At 44.6% G+C, this 13,092-nt stretch overlaps 1 protein-coding gene across 1 annotated transcript in view; it reads right to left on the bottom strand.

Annotated features, from left to right (window-relative positions):
* Nucleotides 1–13,092, bottom strand: part of LOC122789933 (nuclear cap-binding protein subunit 2) — a 247,426-nt gene that overhangs the window by 89,258 nt on the left and 145,076 nt on the right. Inside the window, exon 3 of the mRNA XM_044057407.1 lies at nt 4,554–4,692. Within this exon, the coding sequence (XP_043913342.1) occupies nt 4,554–4,692 (139 nt within the window). The remainder of the gene's footprint in view (nt 1–4,553; nt 4,693–13,092) is intronic.

The raw sequence follows: 13,092 nt of genomic DNA on the forward strand, positions 1-13,092 counted from the left end.
TTTGGCCCCTCTGAGGTACTGCTTGAGCAGAGGATGAGAGAAGAAGGGAGGTTCTGTGTTATAATGAGCTGAAATAGCTGGTGTGTGGATTTTGATGGAGGAAAAGGACAGGCCCTTGTGAAGCATCTCAGTTAAGTATTTCAAAATCTGAGGTAAACTGGGCGCTGCTGTGCTCATCCCTCAAGATCGATTCCAGGCACAGAATCTTTTCCATTTGTCAGCATGAGATTTTCTAGTACTAGGACTTCTCGCCTCCAAGATGACATCCATCACAGGTTTGGTGAGGGAAGCTAAGGGTGAATTTAAGTGATTAGCCAAGCTGCTAGGTTCAATGTTGGGAGCTGAAGGTGCAGAATTTGATTCTCCTGCTGAGACAGTAAGGAAGGTGTCTGAGGCAGGTGCCATGGAGAAATTTGTGACACACTGTGCAGGAGTGGGTACCAGTGTTGGCGTGGTCAGTCTGGAGCAATCAAAATCATTTTTGGTTTGTCCTGTTTGACTTTTAGCAGAACTTTGGAGAGCAGAGGCAAAGGAAGATAGGCGTAGACGGATAGGTTTTTCCAGCTGAAGGACGGAGCATCCACTTTCAGGATTTTTTGTGAGGAGTTCTTGTGCAAAATTTGTCCAAATGGTAGTTCTGGAGGGAGGCAAATAGATCTATGTCTGGGCTCCCCCATTTGCTTGTCAACATGTTGAAAATCCATGGTTCCAGTTTCCACTCATGTGGGTCCATGAGATTTCTGCTTAGTCCGTCTGCCAGTATATTCAGTTTTCGTGGCAGGAATTGAGCTTGTAGTTGCACTTGGTAGCTCAAGGCCGTGTTCCACAATGCCATGGCTAGTGTGCAGAGGGGGTAGGAATGTGTACCCCCCCCCCGCTTGTTTTTGTACCACATAACCGTGGTGTTGTCCATCTTTACCATTAGTTGTCCTGGATGAATGTAGTCCTTGAAGGCTGTCAGAGCATTCTGTACAGCTAACATTTCTTTTTGACTGATATGTAGGTGCATTTGATTTGGGCTCCATTTGCCCTGAATGCACTTCCCTGCCAGGTGAGCCCCCCATGCATAGTCTGATGCATCTTTAGTTAGGGTTTGGGCGGCATGGGGTAGTGTGAATGGCAGTCCCTTGTTTTGGTGGCTGGCCTCTGCCTACCATAGGAACTCTAGACGCAGGCAAGGTATGATAGGAATCATTGTTTCCAGGTTGCGACAATGTTGACTCCATAGACTTTCTAAGTACCATTGAAGTTTCCTCATATGCAGTCTTGCATGTGGAATTAGAAGAATGCAGGAGGCCATGAACCCCAAGGCTTGCAGTATTTGTCTTGCAGACAACAGGATTTTTGTGGCCACTTGTTTGAAGTAAGTTACCAAATTAATTTGCTTTTCTGACGTGAGAAAAGCCATCTGGGCAGTTGTATTCAAGCTTGCACCCAGGAATATAATCTGTTGAGAGGGTACCAGTTATGATTGATTTTTGTTTATGGTGTACCTTAGACAAGTTAGAACCCTTTTTACAAACGTAAGTATGGCCTGGTTTTCTGCCTGAATTAGACAATCGTCCAGGTATGGATATATTTGAATATTTCTTTGCCTGCAAAATGCAGTTACTGGAGCCAGGCACTTTGTGAATACCCTGGGCGCAGTAGAAAAGCCAAAGGGCAGGGCAGAGAACTGATAATGCAAGTAGCCTGCTTTGAAGCGAGGGTATCTTCTGCAAGATTCCCTGATTGGGATATGCAGGTAAGCTTCTTTTAAATCTAGAGTTGCCAACCAGGCATCCTTGCCTAGCATAGGAAGTAGCTGGTGAAGAGTCAGCATCTTGAATTTTGGAATGTCCAGAAAGGTGTTTAGAGTAGACAGGTGCAGAATTGGACACCATGATTTGTCTTTTCTGGGTACCAGGAAAAGCCTGGAATAGAAACCTTGTCCCTTTTCCTCTTCTGGTACCGGGTGAATAGCCTCCATGTTTGAGAGAGAAAGTACTTGTTTCTGAGCCTCTGCCCATTGATTTGGGGGCAGGTCTGGCCACCCGTTTGGTGTTGGCAACGTGTGGAAATGAAATCTGTATCCCTGGGACACTATTTAATACCCACTTGTCCTGGGTTATGAGTTCCTAGTTTTTTGCATGAAGAGCAATCTTTCCCCCCAAAGGGGCGGCTAAAAGGTAAGTGCTTGGTAATTTCAAAGGGAAGTCATTGAGGCCGTTTACCATACGGGGGTGTCTTGTTATTTCCAGTTTTGGAAGTGGAGGCCCCCCATTGCTTAGTTCTGAGAGTCCCTTGGGACTGAAACCATGTGCTTTTGGTGTGTCTGGGTTTGGATTGAGTGGATCTGGAAGGAGCTGAAAAGGACCAATTCTTAGTAGGCCAGTGCCTACTAAATCTTGGAGGTTGCACTTGTAAGAAATCTTTCACAGTTTGCATAGATTTAGATTGATCTTCCATCTTTTTTAGAACTTCTTCAGCCTTATTGCCAAACAGGCGGTCCTGATTTAAAGAAGCATCCAACAATTTTGCTTTAACATGATTAGGCAGAGATTGCTCCTTAAGCCAAGCATGCCTTCTAAGCACAGACCCAGTAACAGCAGCCTTGCAAGAGGTCTCTAAAGAATCAAAACCACATTTCAAAGTATGTTTTCCAACTTGTTCAGCTGAATGCAATAAATCCTGTAAATCTGCATTTTCCACACAGTCAGAAATTAACATCATTTTCTGTTTAAGCAGTCCCATAAAATGCTGTTGATATTTTAGCATATAAAATTGGCAGTTTAAAGCCCTGACTGCCATGGTTGCATAAGTATAAACCTTTTTACCCCATCTATCCAGGGCCCTGAAGTCTCTATCAGAAGGGGTAGGATTTTTAGCAGTAGAAGCCTTAATGCCCTTGGGTCCCTGAGAAATGGTTTCTGGGTTTGCAACAGGATTTTTGAAAAGGAACTTTTGGGACTCAGGAACCCTGTAGTATCGGTCAGGTTTACTAGGAGCCGGAGGCAGAGAATCAGGGGCCACAGTGGATTCTGAAAACACATCAACAATGTCTAGTACAGGAGGTATAGCCAAAGGCTATATGCTGAGGTAGAAAGAGGAAATCCCTAAGCCTCTTTTTAGATTCAGAAAATTCCCGACTTTCCCAGTAGAAATGCCCCCTTAAGGTATGTAAAGTTTCCCCAAAAGTAAAGTCCTCTGGGGGGGGTGGCAGAGAGATTAGAATCCTCATAAGTAGGAATGGACAAATCCAGGTCACTGGAAGAATTAGAAGAAAACTAGTCCTGATCAGAAGATTCATAGTCAAGCTCAGTCCTTGACTGCCCCTGATTAGAGTAATAAGATCTTCAGCCATTTTGATCATTTGTTTTTTAGGGATAGGGGCCTGAACATGTGTCCTGGGCGTCTTCTTTTAGACATAGATAGAGATTTAGGCCTTATAACAGAAGGCGGAGTCGGTTTAATATGCAAGTCTGTAGGCCTGAATACACCCTCAGAAGCCGGTGCTTGCACAGCAGCTCCGGACCCATCCAAGGTAGAGACATCCACGGGTTCCATAGGTGAAGCATCTCGAGGCATACCAGACTCCGAATGGGTCTCAGTGGAGACCTGCGAGTTGGAAGTAGCGGGTATCAGGGGCTGCAAAAGCACCTCAATGAGTACCGGCGAACTGGCTTAGGAGAAGCGTTGTCGGCAGTTTTGGACCTCGACGACCTGTCTCTGTCTTTTTCTTTGCGTTTTTTCAGAATTCCGGTAGACGGATGGCTAACCGATGACATTTCTGGATAATTAAACTGAGAACCGAAATATTTAGAGGCAAAAATGTACCGACGACGGATAGTGCGCTGATTAAATAAAGCACAAAACCGAGAGCAAGGTACGTCATGGTCAGGGCCTAGGCAAGGAATACAGTACAAATGAAAATCTTTATGAGGTATTTGCTTCCCACAAGTAATGCAATTATTAACTTTTACTGACATCGGTAAGGAGCAAGAAAAAGTTTCCCCAACAGGGTACTTAGCTTTAAGTTGAAGACTTTGGTTCTGAAACTCGAAAACGAAAATTTCAGGAGACTGCAACAGTGAAACACGAAGAACATCCTTTATTCAGTAACAGTTCAGGAAGAACACAAATTATGTTAATAAATCCATTTGTGTAAGCAGTACAATAAGATAAAAATTCTTACCATATCCACACCTACTTTTTGTGGAATAACCACATACAAAGACAGAATATTTGCATTCATTAAATATACAGTGGACCTAAACCACTAAACTTCACTATATTTAGTTTGTTCAAAAAACTCAATGAATCCCTAATGAAAGAAGACATGGATTGTACTATTTTATTTAACACACTACCCAAAATATAAGAAAATCTGTATTAAGCATCAAGAGGTTCCAGTCGCTATTCTAGTGTGGAAAGCTAGATGATATATCAAGGGTTCAATGAATCCTATAGCCAATTATGAAAAAAAAATGCCCACACAGTGCTATACTTTAAGCTGCAGGCAACCTAAGCACTATAGCGGAGTACTAAGGCTCATATAATTACTTATTTCTTACCTGTCCTCCAGTCTTCCCTCTGCCATACTGTCGATCTTCTTTAAAACCAGCATCCCAGTCAGTTCGGATAATTCTGTCATCCAGTCGTGTACCATTAATATATCGCATTGCATGTTCTGCTTCTTGTCTTGTATAGTATCTTAAGTCATGATGTAAAGGAAAACACAACAAACACATACTGTTTTGCATATCACCCAGTATGACAAAGCTAAATGATCCATTATACTTTGAGATGTACTGCAGAGGACCAACTACAGCAAAGTACAGTTGTGTACACTTACCATAAATGTAGATATTAAAGTGTACTCACTGTTGCAGTCATCACCTGTGGGTTATCCCTGCTGTGGTAGCCCTCAGCCGGCCCAAATACCAGAGTCAATGTTTTTGTGCGCCGGCTGCTGTCGCCTGTAGTCTGATGTCAGTTCGTCAGTACTATAAAGCAAGGCTGCCGATGTCATTACATCAGTTTTTCTTGCCCTAACCCGTAAGAAGCACAAAGGAGAAGAGAGAAGTGGTCCTGGTGGCCAAGAGCCACGCTGGGAAGCATGTGTCCCCCTAGGGGAAGAAGTGAAAAGGGGGATGGAGCGAGGGAAACCAAGACTGCAACAGTGAATACACACTAACATCTACATTTATGGTTAAGTGTACAACTTGTACTATTGTTCTTCGTATTTCACGGTTGCAGTCATCACCTGTGTCAGGATTCCCAAAGCTGAGGTAAAGGGTGGATCCTAGGTATGGGTCAGGAGGCTCTGAAGAATTGCAGAGGCAAACCCTGCCCTAGACTTAGAAGAGAGAGGTAGGTGGTAATGCTTTGTAAAGGTATGGACAGAGGTCCAGGTGGCCGCTTCCAATATGTCCCTGGGTAGGTACTCCTCTGAGGAAGGCAGTGGAACTGGAGGTTGCCCCACTGCAGTGGGTACAGATCGACTTAGGGATGGGTTTCCCCATGTAGTCTGAAGCAAAAATGGATACAGTGTGAGATCCATTTGGAAATAGTTTGTTTGGAGATAGGCATCCCCTCTGCCCCTGGGGCAAAGTTTACAAGAAGCTGGTCAGTTTTTCTGAATGGTTTATTGCAGTCCAGATAGTATCCTAGTTGTCTGTGCACGTCTAGTGAGTGTAGAATTCTTTACCCCTTGTTTTGAGGGTTGAGAAGGAATGTGTATATAGCCTGGTTACGGGTCACATCAGATACCACCTTGGGCATAAAGGAGGGATTAATCCTCAGGGAGAGACTGACTGCATGGAAAATTAAAATGGCTCGACAGCCATAACAGCTTGTATTTCTGAGACTCTTCTGGCTGAGGTGATAGCTAGTAGGAAGGCAGTCTTCCAGGAGAGGTATTTCAATTCTGTTGAAGCGGCAGGTTCGAAAGGAGGTAAGGTTAGTTTCTCTAACACATAATTTAGGTCCCAGGGAGGAGTAGGAGGTCTTCTGGGAGGCCTGATATTAGAAGCCCCTCAGAGGAATTGCTTAATCAAAGGGTGAGAGAAGAGGGGTGTGTCTGAATCATAAAGGGCAGAGATGGTCAAGGCATGGATTTTAATAGAGGAGGAGGAGAGGCCACTGCCAAGTAATCCAGGATGAGACTGATGGAAGGTTGGGAGGTACTTCCCCCTTTTGATTGTTTCCAAGAACAGAATCATTTCCATTGTCTTGCATAAGATTTTCTTGTTCTGGGCCTTCTGGCCTCTGTGATAATGTCCAGGACCGGTTTGCTTAACAGTGACTTCTTGCTAGTTTTTAATGTATGAGCCATGCTGAAGGTTTGGGAGTCTGTAGGTCTGGGTGCAGTACCTTCTCTCTCTCCTAGGTCAGGAGGTCTGACCTTAGGAGAAGCAGCTTTGCAGGGACTGCGTAGTAAGGGGTACCAATGCTGTCTAGGCCAATCTGGAGCGATGAGGATAGCCTTTGGTCTCCCCTCTCTTATTTTGATCAGAACCTTTGGAATAAGGGGCAGAGGAGGGTATGCGTACACAAAGAGGGAGCTCCACGGGAAGGTCAAGGCATCCACCTTCCATGCTCGGAGGTGATACTCCCTGGTACAAAACGTGTGCAGCTGGTGGATGAAGTGTGAGACAAAGAGGTCCACCTCTGGGGTCTCCCACTCCTGGGAGATTTGCAGAAAGATTTCTCTGTGGAGCTGCCACTCGTGGGGGTCCAGTAAGTTTCTGCTTAAGTGGTCTGCCAGTGTGTTGTTGATCCCTGGTAAGTATTGGGCAATCAGGTGTAGCCCCCATGGAGATTGCTGTAAGCCAAAGACTCATGGCTAACCTGCACAGGGGGTAAAGACTGGGTGTCCCCTTGCTTGCTGATGTACCACATTACTGTGGTGTTGTCTGTTTTTATAAGGAGGACCCCTGGCCTGTGATGGGGTTAGAAGTAAGTCAGAGTGTTTTGCACTGCCATCATTTCTTTCTGGTTGATGTGCAAGTGAAGTTGCTGGGCATTCCAAAACCCTTGGGTACACTTGCCTACTAGGTGAGCACCCCAAGCTATGTCTGAGGAGTCAGTGGTGATGGTCTGGGCAAAAGGGCAGAGGATGAAGGGAAGGCCATTGTTCATGGCACAGGCCTCTACCCACCAGAGAAATTAGTCCCTTATGCAAGGAATCAGTGGGAGAGTGGTCTCTAGGGACTGACAGTGCTGACACCAAAGGTTCTTTAAGTACCACTGAAGCTTTCTCATGTGAAGCCTGGCGAGACTGATGAAAAGGATGCAAGGTGCCATGTATCCCAGGGCTTGCAGGACCCTCCTCGCAGTGAGGTGACTTCTGGAAGCCAGCTGGGTGAAGTAGAGAGGCCGGAAGCTCTGCTTTTCTAGGGATAGGAAGGCCATTAGGGTTTGTGTGTCTAGCCCAGTTCCCAGGAAAACAATTTTCCTGGTGGGGTTTTGCTTTGATTTTTTTTCTCGTTGATGGTGAAGCCTAAGGAAGTTAGGAGTTTTTTGACAAAGAGAAGATCCTGGAGAACTTTTCTTTGCTGTTCGCCTGAATGAGGCAGTCATCCAGGTAAGGGTAAATCTGTATATTTCTCTGTCTGTAGAATGCTATAGCCGGGGCCAAGCATTTGGTGAATACTCTGGGAGCAGTAGATAAGTCAAAAGGCAGTGCAAAGAACTGAAAGTGCTGATAGCCTGCTCTAAAGTGCAGGAATTTTCTGCATGATTCCCGAATGGGGATGTGGAGGTAGGCATCTTTTAGGTCCAGTGTCACTAGACAGGCATTTTGTGTGAGCACAGGCAGGAGCTGCTGCATGGTTAGCATTTTGAATTTGGGGACCACCAAGGAGGTGTTCAGTTTGGATAGATCCAGGATGGGGTGCCAAGTGCCCTCTTTTCTGGGAACAAGGAATAGTCTGGAGTAAAAACCTTTTCCTGTTTGATCCGGAGGGACAAGTTTTACTGCCCCTTGGGATATTACTGTTTTTACCTGTTTTAATGCCTCTGTCCACTGGTTTTGGGGGAGGTCTGGGTACCCTCTTGGAATTGGGAGTTCGCTGAAGGAGAATCTGTATCCCTGAGAAATTATTTTTTAATACACATTGGTCCTTCGTTATAGAGACCCAACTGTCCTTGAAGAGGGTGAGCCTTCCTCCTAATTTCAGATGAGTGAAAGGGGGGAGGGAGAGTCATTGCACGTGTTTATCACAGAAGCTTGGCTTAGAACTCCCTCCCTTAGAGGCGGACGTGGTCCATTGTTTGCTTCTTTGCTGGCCATGGGATAGGGGCCTGGACGTTCTGTCCCTGCGGGGCTTACTTTGACCCTGTCTGCTGGGTGCAGGGAAGGCCCAGTGCTTAGCGGGGAAGTTTCTGCTGAATCTGGGTGGTTGAACTTGAAAGAAATATTTTACTGTTTGCATAGATTTTGTTTTGTCTTCCATCATTTTAAGCACCTCTTCTGCTTTTTCCCCAAACAGGCATTCCTTATCTAGGGGTGCATCAATATGTTTAGACTTGACATGATCAGGGAGAGGTTGTTCCTTCAGCCATCCATGTCTTCTAATAACAGATCCTGTCACTGCTGCCCTGCTAGAGGCTTCTAGGGCGTCATATCCACATTGTAATGAGTGGTTGGCCACTTGACCAGCAAAGTGAAGTAATTCTGCCAGCTCTTTTGAGTTGGCACCATCAGGAGAGGTAGCAATCTTCTGCTTTATTTGTTCTAAGGTGTGTTGTTGATATTTTAACATACGGAACTGACAACTGAGTGCTCTGATAGCTAAGGGTGCAGAGGTGTACATTTTCTTACCCCATCTGACCAGAGCTCTGGAGTCTTTTGTCAGAAGGAAGAGGATTCTTGGCAGAACTAGTCTTAGCTCCTTTGGATCCCTGTGTAATAACGAATCAAGTAGGCATGACTAACAGGTACACAAAAACAATAAAACAAAGCCGTGAACTGCGACACACTAGACTTTAAAAAAAATACATGAATGAATGAATAAAAATGATAAAATGCACAGTACGATAAAGCGCTTTCCGTCTAGTCAGTGACTAGACCATCAGATAACTATGTGCAACACAGTTTCTCTTAAATACTTTTTCAAATTAATTGATTAAATGATTTAGTGAACTCAATCACCAATTAGCTGTTAACACCTTTATCCCCTCACAATGCTTGAACTCACTGGTGTATAAGAATATACAGAAATAAAATAAGGTAAAAAAATACAAAGATATATATAATGTGCGAGTGCAATCCATGAATTGATGCAATAACTACAGTATTTCCTCCCTGAATATCTGTCCTAGTCAGTCTGATTAAAAATAAAAAAATAATTTATGTACTTACCATAACATTCCATGTTTGTAGTCCATCTCGCCGACATTCTTGCTGGATGGGTTTGGAGCAGATCCTCAGCTCTGACTCGGCTGATACTAAAGCTCGAGAGCTTTTACTGGCTCGAGGCTGTCCCCTATCCCATGGTGCATCACGGCAATTCCCCAGATCTTGTTTGCAATAAAGTAACTACATACATAGTAGTAGTTATGCTATCAATAGCTATGTACATAGAAACAAAAAAAAACTTTGTTTTACTATCAAAGGCGTGTGGACAGACAACTGTAACAAGGTCAGACAGCATAATAGATAGTCCACCAGTTCCTCCAGGATACAGAAAGGGGGAAGGAGGGTGGGACGCAAGAATGTAGGTGAGATAGACTACAAACATGGAACGTTATGGTAATTACATAATTTCTTTATGTTATGTAGTCCTATCTTGCTGTACTTCTTGCTGGATGGGACAGCGTCCCCAGCACCTTTACCCTGGGTGGCTCAAGCAAAGAGACTCTTCGGCACCCTGGACCCAAAGGATGACCTATTCTGAGAGGCCAAATCCAATTTGTAACGAGTGACAAAGGTATGAAGTCTTGCCCAAGTAGCTGCTGCACAAATGATATAAATTGGGAGTTTTGATCTGAAGGCATATGAAGCAGATACTGCTCTAGTTGAATGGCCTTTTACTTTAGCAAGTAGTTGTTTCCCAGCATTTTTGTAAGCAAATGAGATGTAGTCTGAAAGGCATTTAGACAGAGTTACCTTGAAAAAGGGCAAGCCTTTGTTTTTGTCTGAGAAGGAAACAAAGAATTGATCCTATTGCCTAAAACCTTTAGTCCTGTGCAGGTAAAATCGGAGAATTCTATGGACATCTAATTGGTGTAGTCTGTATTCAGATTTATTACTGTAATTTGGGAAGAATACTGGTAATGCAATAGTTGTGTTCAGATTATGTTCTGAACATACCTTAGGGAGGGAGGAAGGAAAGATCAGTTCTTAGGGAGACTCTATCCTTGTGGAATATAATGTAAGGAGGTTGAATGGTCAGGCCTTGCAATTCTGAAACCCTCCTAGCAGATGTTACAGCTACTAAGAACAATGTCTTCCAAGACAACAATTTCAAGTCAGATCAAGAAGATAGTTCGAAAGGTGGAGAAATCAATGAGGTCAGAACTAAGTTTAAGTCCCAGGGCTCTGGATGTTGCTGATTGGAGTTCTGAGAAGAACTCCTTTCAAAAGGGTTTTGCATAAAGAGTGGGACATAATCGGATTTCCCATTTTCCCAAAATGATAACTTGAGATGGCAGCCAACTGAACTCTAATGGTAGTTGCTGCAGCTCCTTCTTAAAAAACAGAAGCAAGGAAGGACAGGATAGACCATGTGAGCTGAGTAGGGATCTATGCCTTGTTTAGCTGCCCAAATAGAAAACCTTTTCCATTTGCTGGAATATAATTTCCTGGTGGAAGGTTTGTGGGAAGAAATGAGAATGTGTTCAACGGTATGAAAAAGGGATATCCACCTGGCTATTCTTGGAACTGGAGCAGCCATGCTGTCAATTTCAGGGTTTGGATGGTAGGATGGAACTGTACTGATTGGTGAATCAGAAGGACTGGAGATTGTTCCAGAATCCGTGGATGTTCATAGTGTTACCCTGCTGCAGTCATCACACTTGGTTATCCTGTCATCAGGCGGTCCCCGCAGTCGGCCGGATTTCCAAAGTCTTGGTCCGACGTCGGTTGCTGTCGCCTCATCCCTGACGTCAGTGCGCCAGGGGTACATATATTGCAACCGACGCCATTTTCTTCAGTCTTTCTTGCCGCGCGGTGCCCGAAGCAGAAGCAGTTCGCAAGTGCCGGTCGGCCAACTCCTGAGATTTTCGAATTCGAATTTCAGACCGAAGTCTTCTATAAAGCTAAGTACCCCGTTGGGGAAAAACTTTTCTTGCCTCAGACCGATATCAGAAAAAGTTAACAATTGTATTTCTTGTGGGAAGCAAATACCTCAGAAAGATTTTCATTCTTATTGCATACCTTGCCTAGGCCCTGATCACGACGTCACTTCTTGTCGTTTTTGTGCTAGATTTAATAAACGTACTATTAAAAGACGAGTTGATTTCGCACAACACTTTTTTGGCAGAAAATTTAATTATAACATGCCATCGGAGCTATCGACTACTGGCGTGCACAAAAAGCGCAGGGATAAGGATCGACAGCCCAGGCCTAAGCCCGATTCAGAGGCCTCGGTTGATCCGGTCTCCGGTTAACAGTGAGGCTCCGACGCAGCCTCTGACTACCGCAGTTCAGGAACCAGAGACCGCTATGGATATTTTGACGGAATGTAATAGGCCGACGCAGCCTTTTACTTCAGGCCCTACCGACGATTTACCTTCCAAGGACGTCGGCACTTCGGAGATGCCATCGCCTTCTGAAGGCGTTTTCAGACCGACTACTCTTACAGTCAAAACGTTTTCCAAATCAAAGACTCCTTCCAAATCTAAAAAGGCTTCACTTCAGTCTCCTGTTCAAGGCCCTATGCCTAAGAAACAGATGCTCAAGATGGCTGAAGATTTGATTTCTCTTATCAGGGGTTCTCAGCCTCCTCCTGACAAAAGGCCTAGACAAGAGGAAGAATCTGTTTCCTCTGAACAACTGTCTATTTCTTCGGATTCCTCTGAGGACCAAGACTATTCCTTCTCTCCTTATGAAGATTCTGATGCTGAGGACTCTATTCCCTCAGCTTCCCCTCCAGAAGATTACTCTTTTGGGGAAACTTTACAAACTATGAGGGAACATTTTCACTGGGAAGATCAGGATTACTCTGATTCCAAGAAAAGGCTCAGAGACTTTCTTTTACTCCCCCAACACAAACCTCTAGCCATCCCTCCTGTTTTGGACATTGTGGATGATGTCTATTTAGAGTCCAGTTTCAACCCTGACTCTCTGCCTCCTGCCCCGGTCAAACCTGACAGATACAACAGAGTACCCGATTCCCACAAATTTCTTTACAAAAGCTCAGTAGCTGACCCAGAGACCATCTCCCAGGGTCCCAAGGGGGCTAAGGCTTCCATGGCTAAAAATCCAGTACCTTCTGAAAGGGATTCAAGAGCACTAGACAGATGGGGGAAAAAGGTTTACACCTCAGCCACTTTAGCTATGAGAGCTCTAAACTGCCAATTTCATATGCTTAAGTATCAGCAATTTCTGATCTCTCAGTTAAAACAAAAGATAACCACCCTCCCTCAACAATCTGAACTGAAAGTAGTACAGGATTTGTTGCACGCCACCGAGCAGGTGGGCAAACACACCTTACAATGTGGGTTTGATTCTTTAGAGGCCTCCTGCAGAGCAGCTGTCACTGGTTCAGTTATACATAGGCATGCCTGGTTAAAGGAACAAAGTCTGCCTGATCATGTTAAAGCAAAACTACTAGATGCTCCCTTACAGCAGGATGTTCTTTTTGGTGTTAAAGCAGAAGAAGTTTTAAAGAAAATGGAAGATAAGGCAAAATCTATGCAGACAGTCAAAGATTTCCTACAGGTACAACCCCATCGCTTCAGCAGAAACTGGCCAACAAAAAATTGGTCCTTTCCAGCCACTGACAGGCCTCAGAGGGATAAATACAGGCAACCGAGGGGCAGAGGACAATCACAAGCTCAGTATAAACCTCGCCAATGGGGCACTCCAACCCAGAAGGGAGGAGAAGACAGGTCTCAATCCATCAGAAGGCAAACTCAATGACTTGCACCTCAGCTGGCCAAACA

This window comes from Protopterus annectens, chromosome 15.part0 (assembly GCF_019279795.1).
Source record: "Protopterus annectens isolate FY-2018-M chromosome 15.part0, PAN1.0, whole genome shotgun sequence".
Classification (NCBI taxonomy): Eukaryota; Metazoa; Chordata; order Ceratodontiformes; family Protopteridae; genus Protopterus; species Protopterus annectens.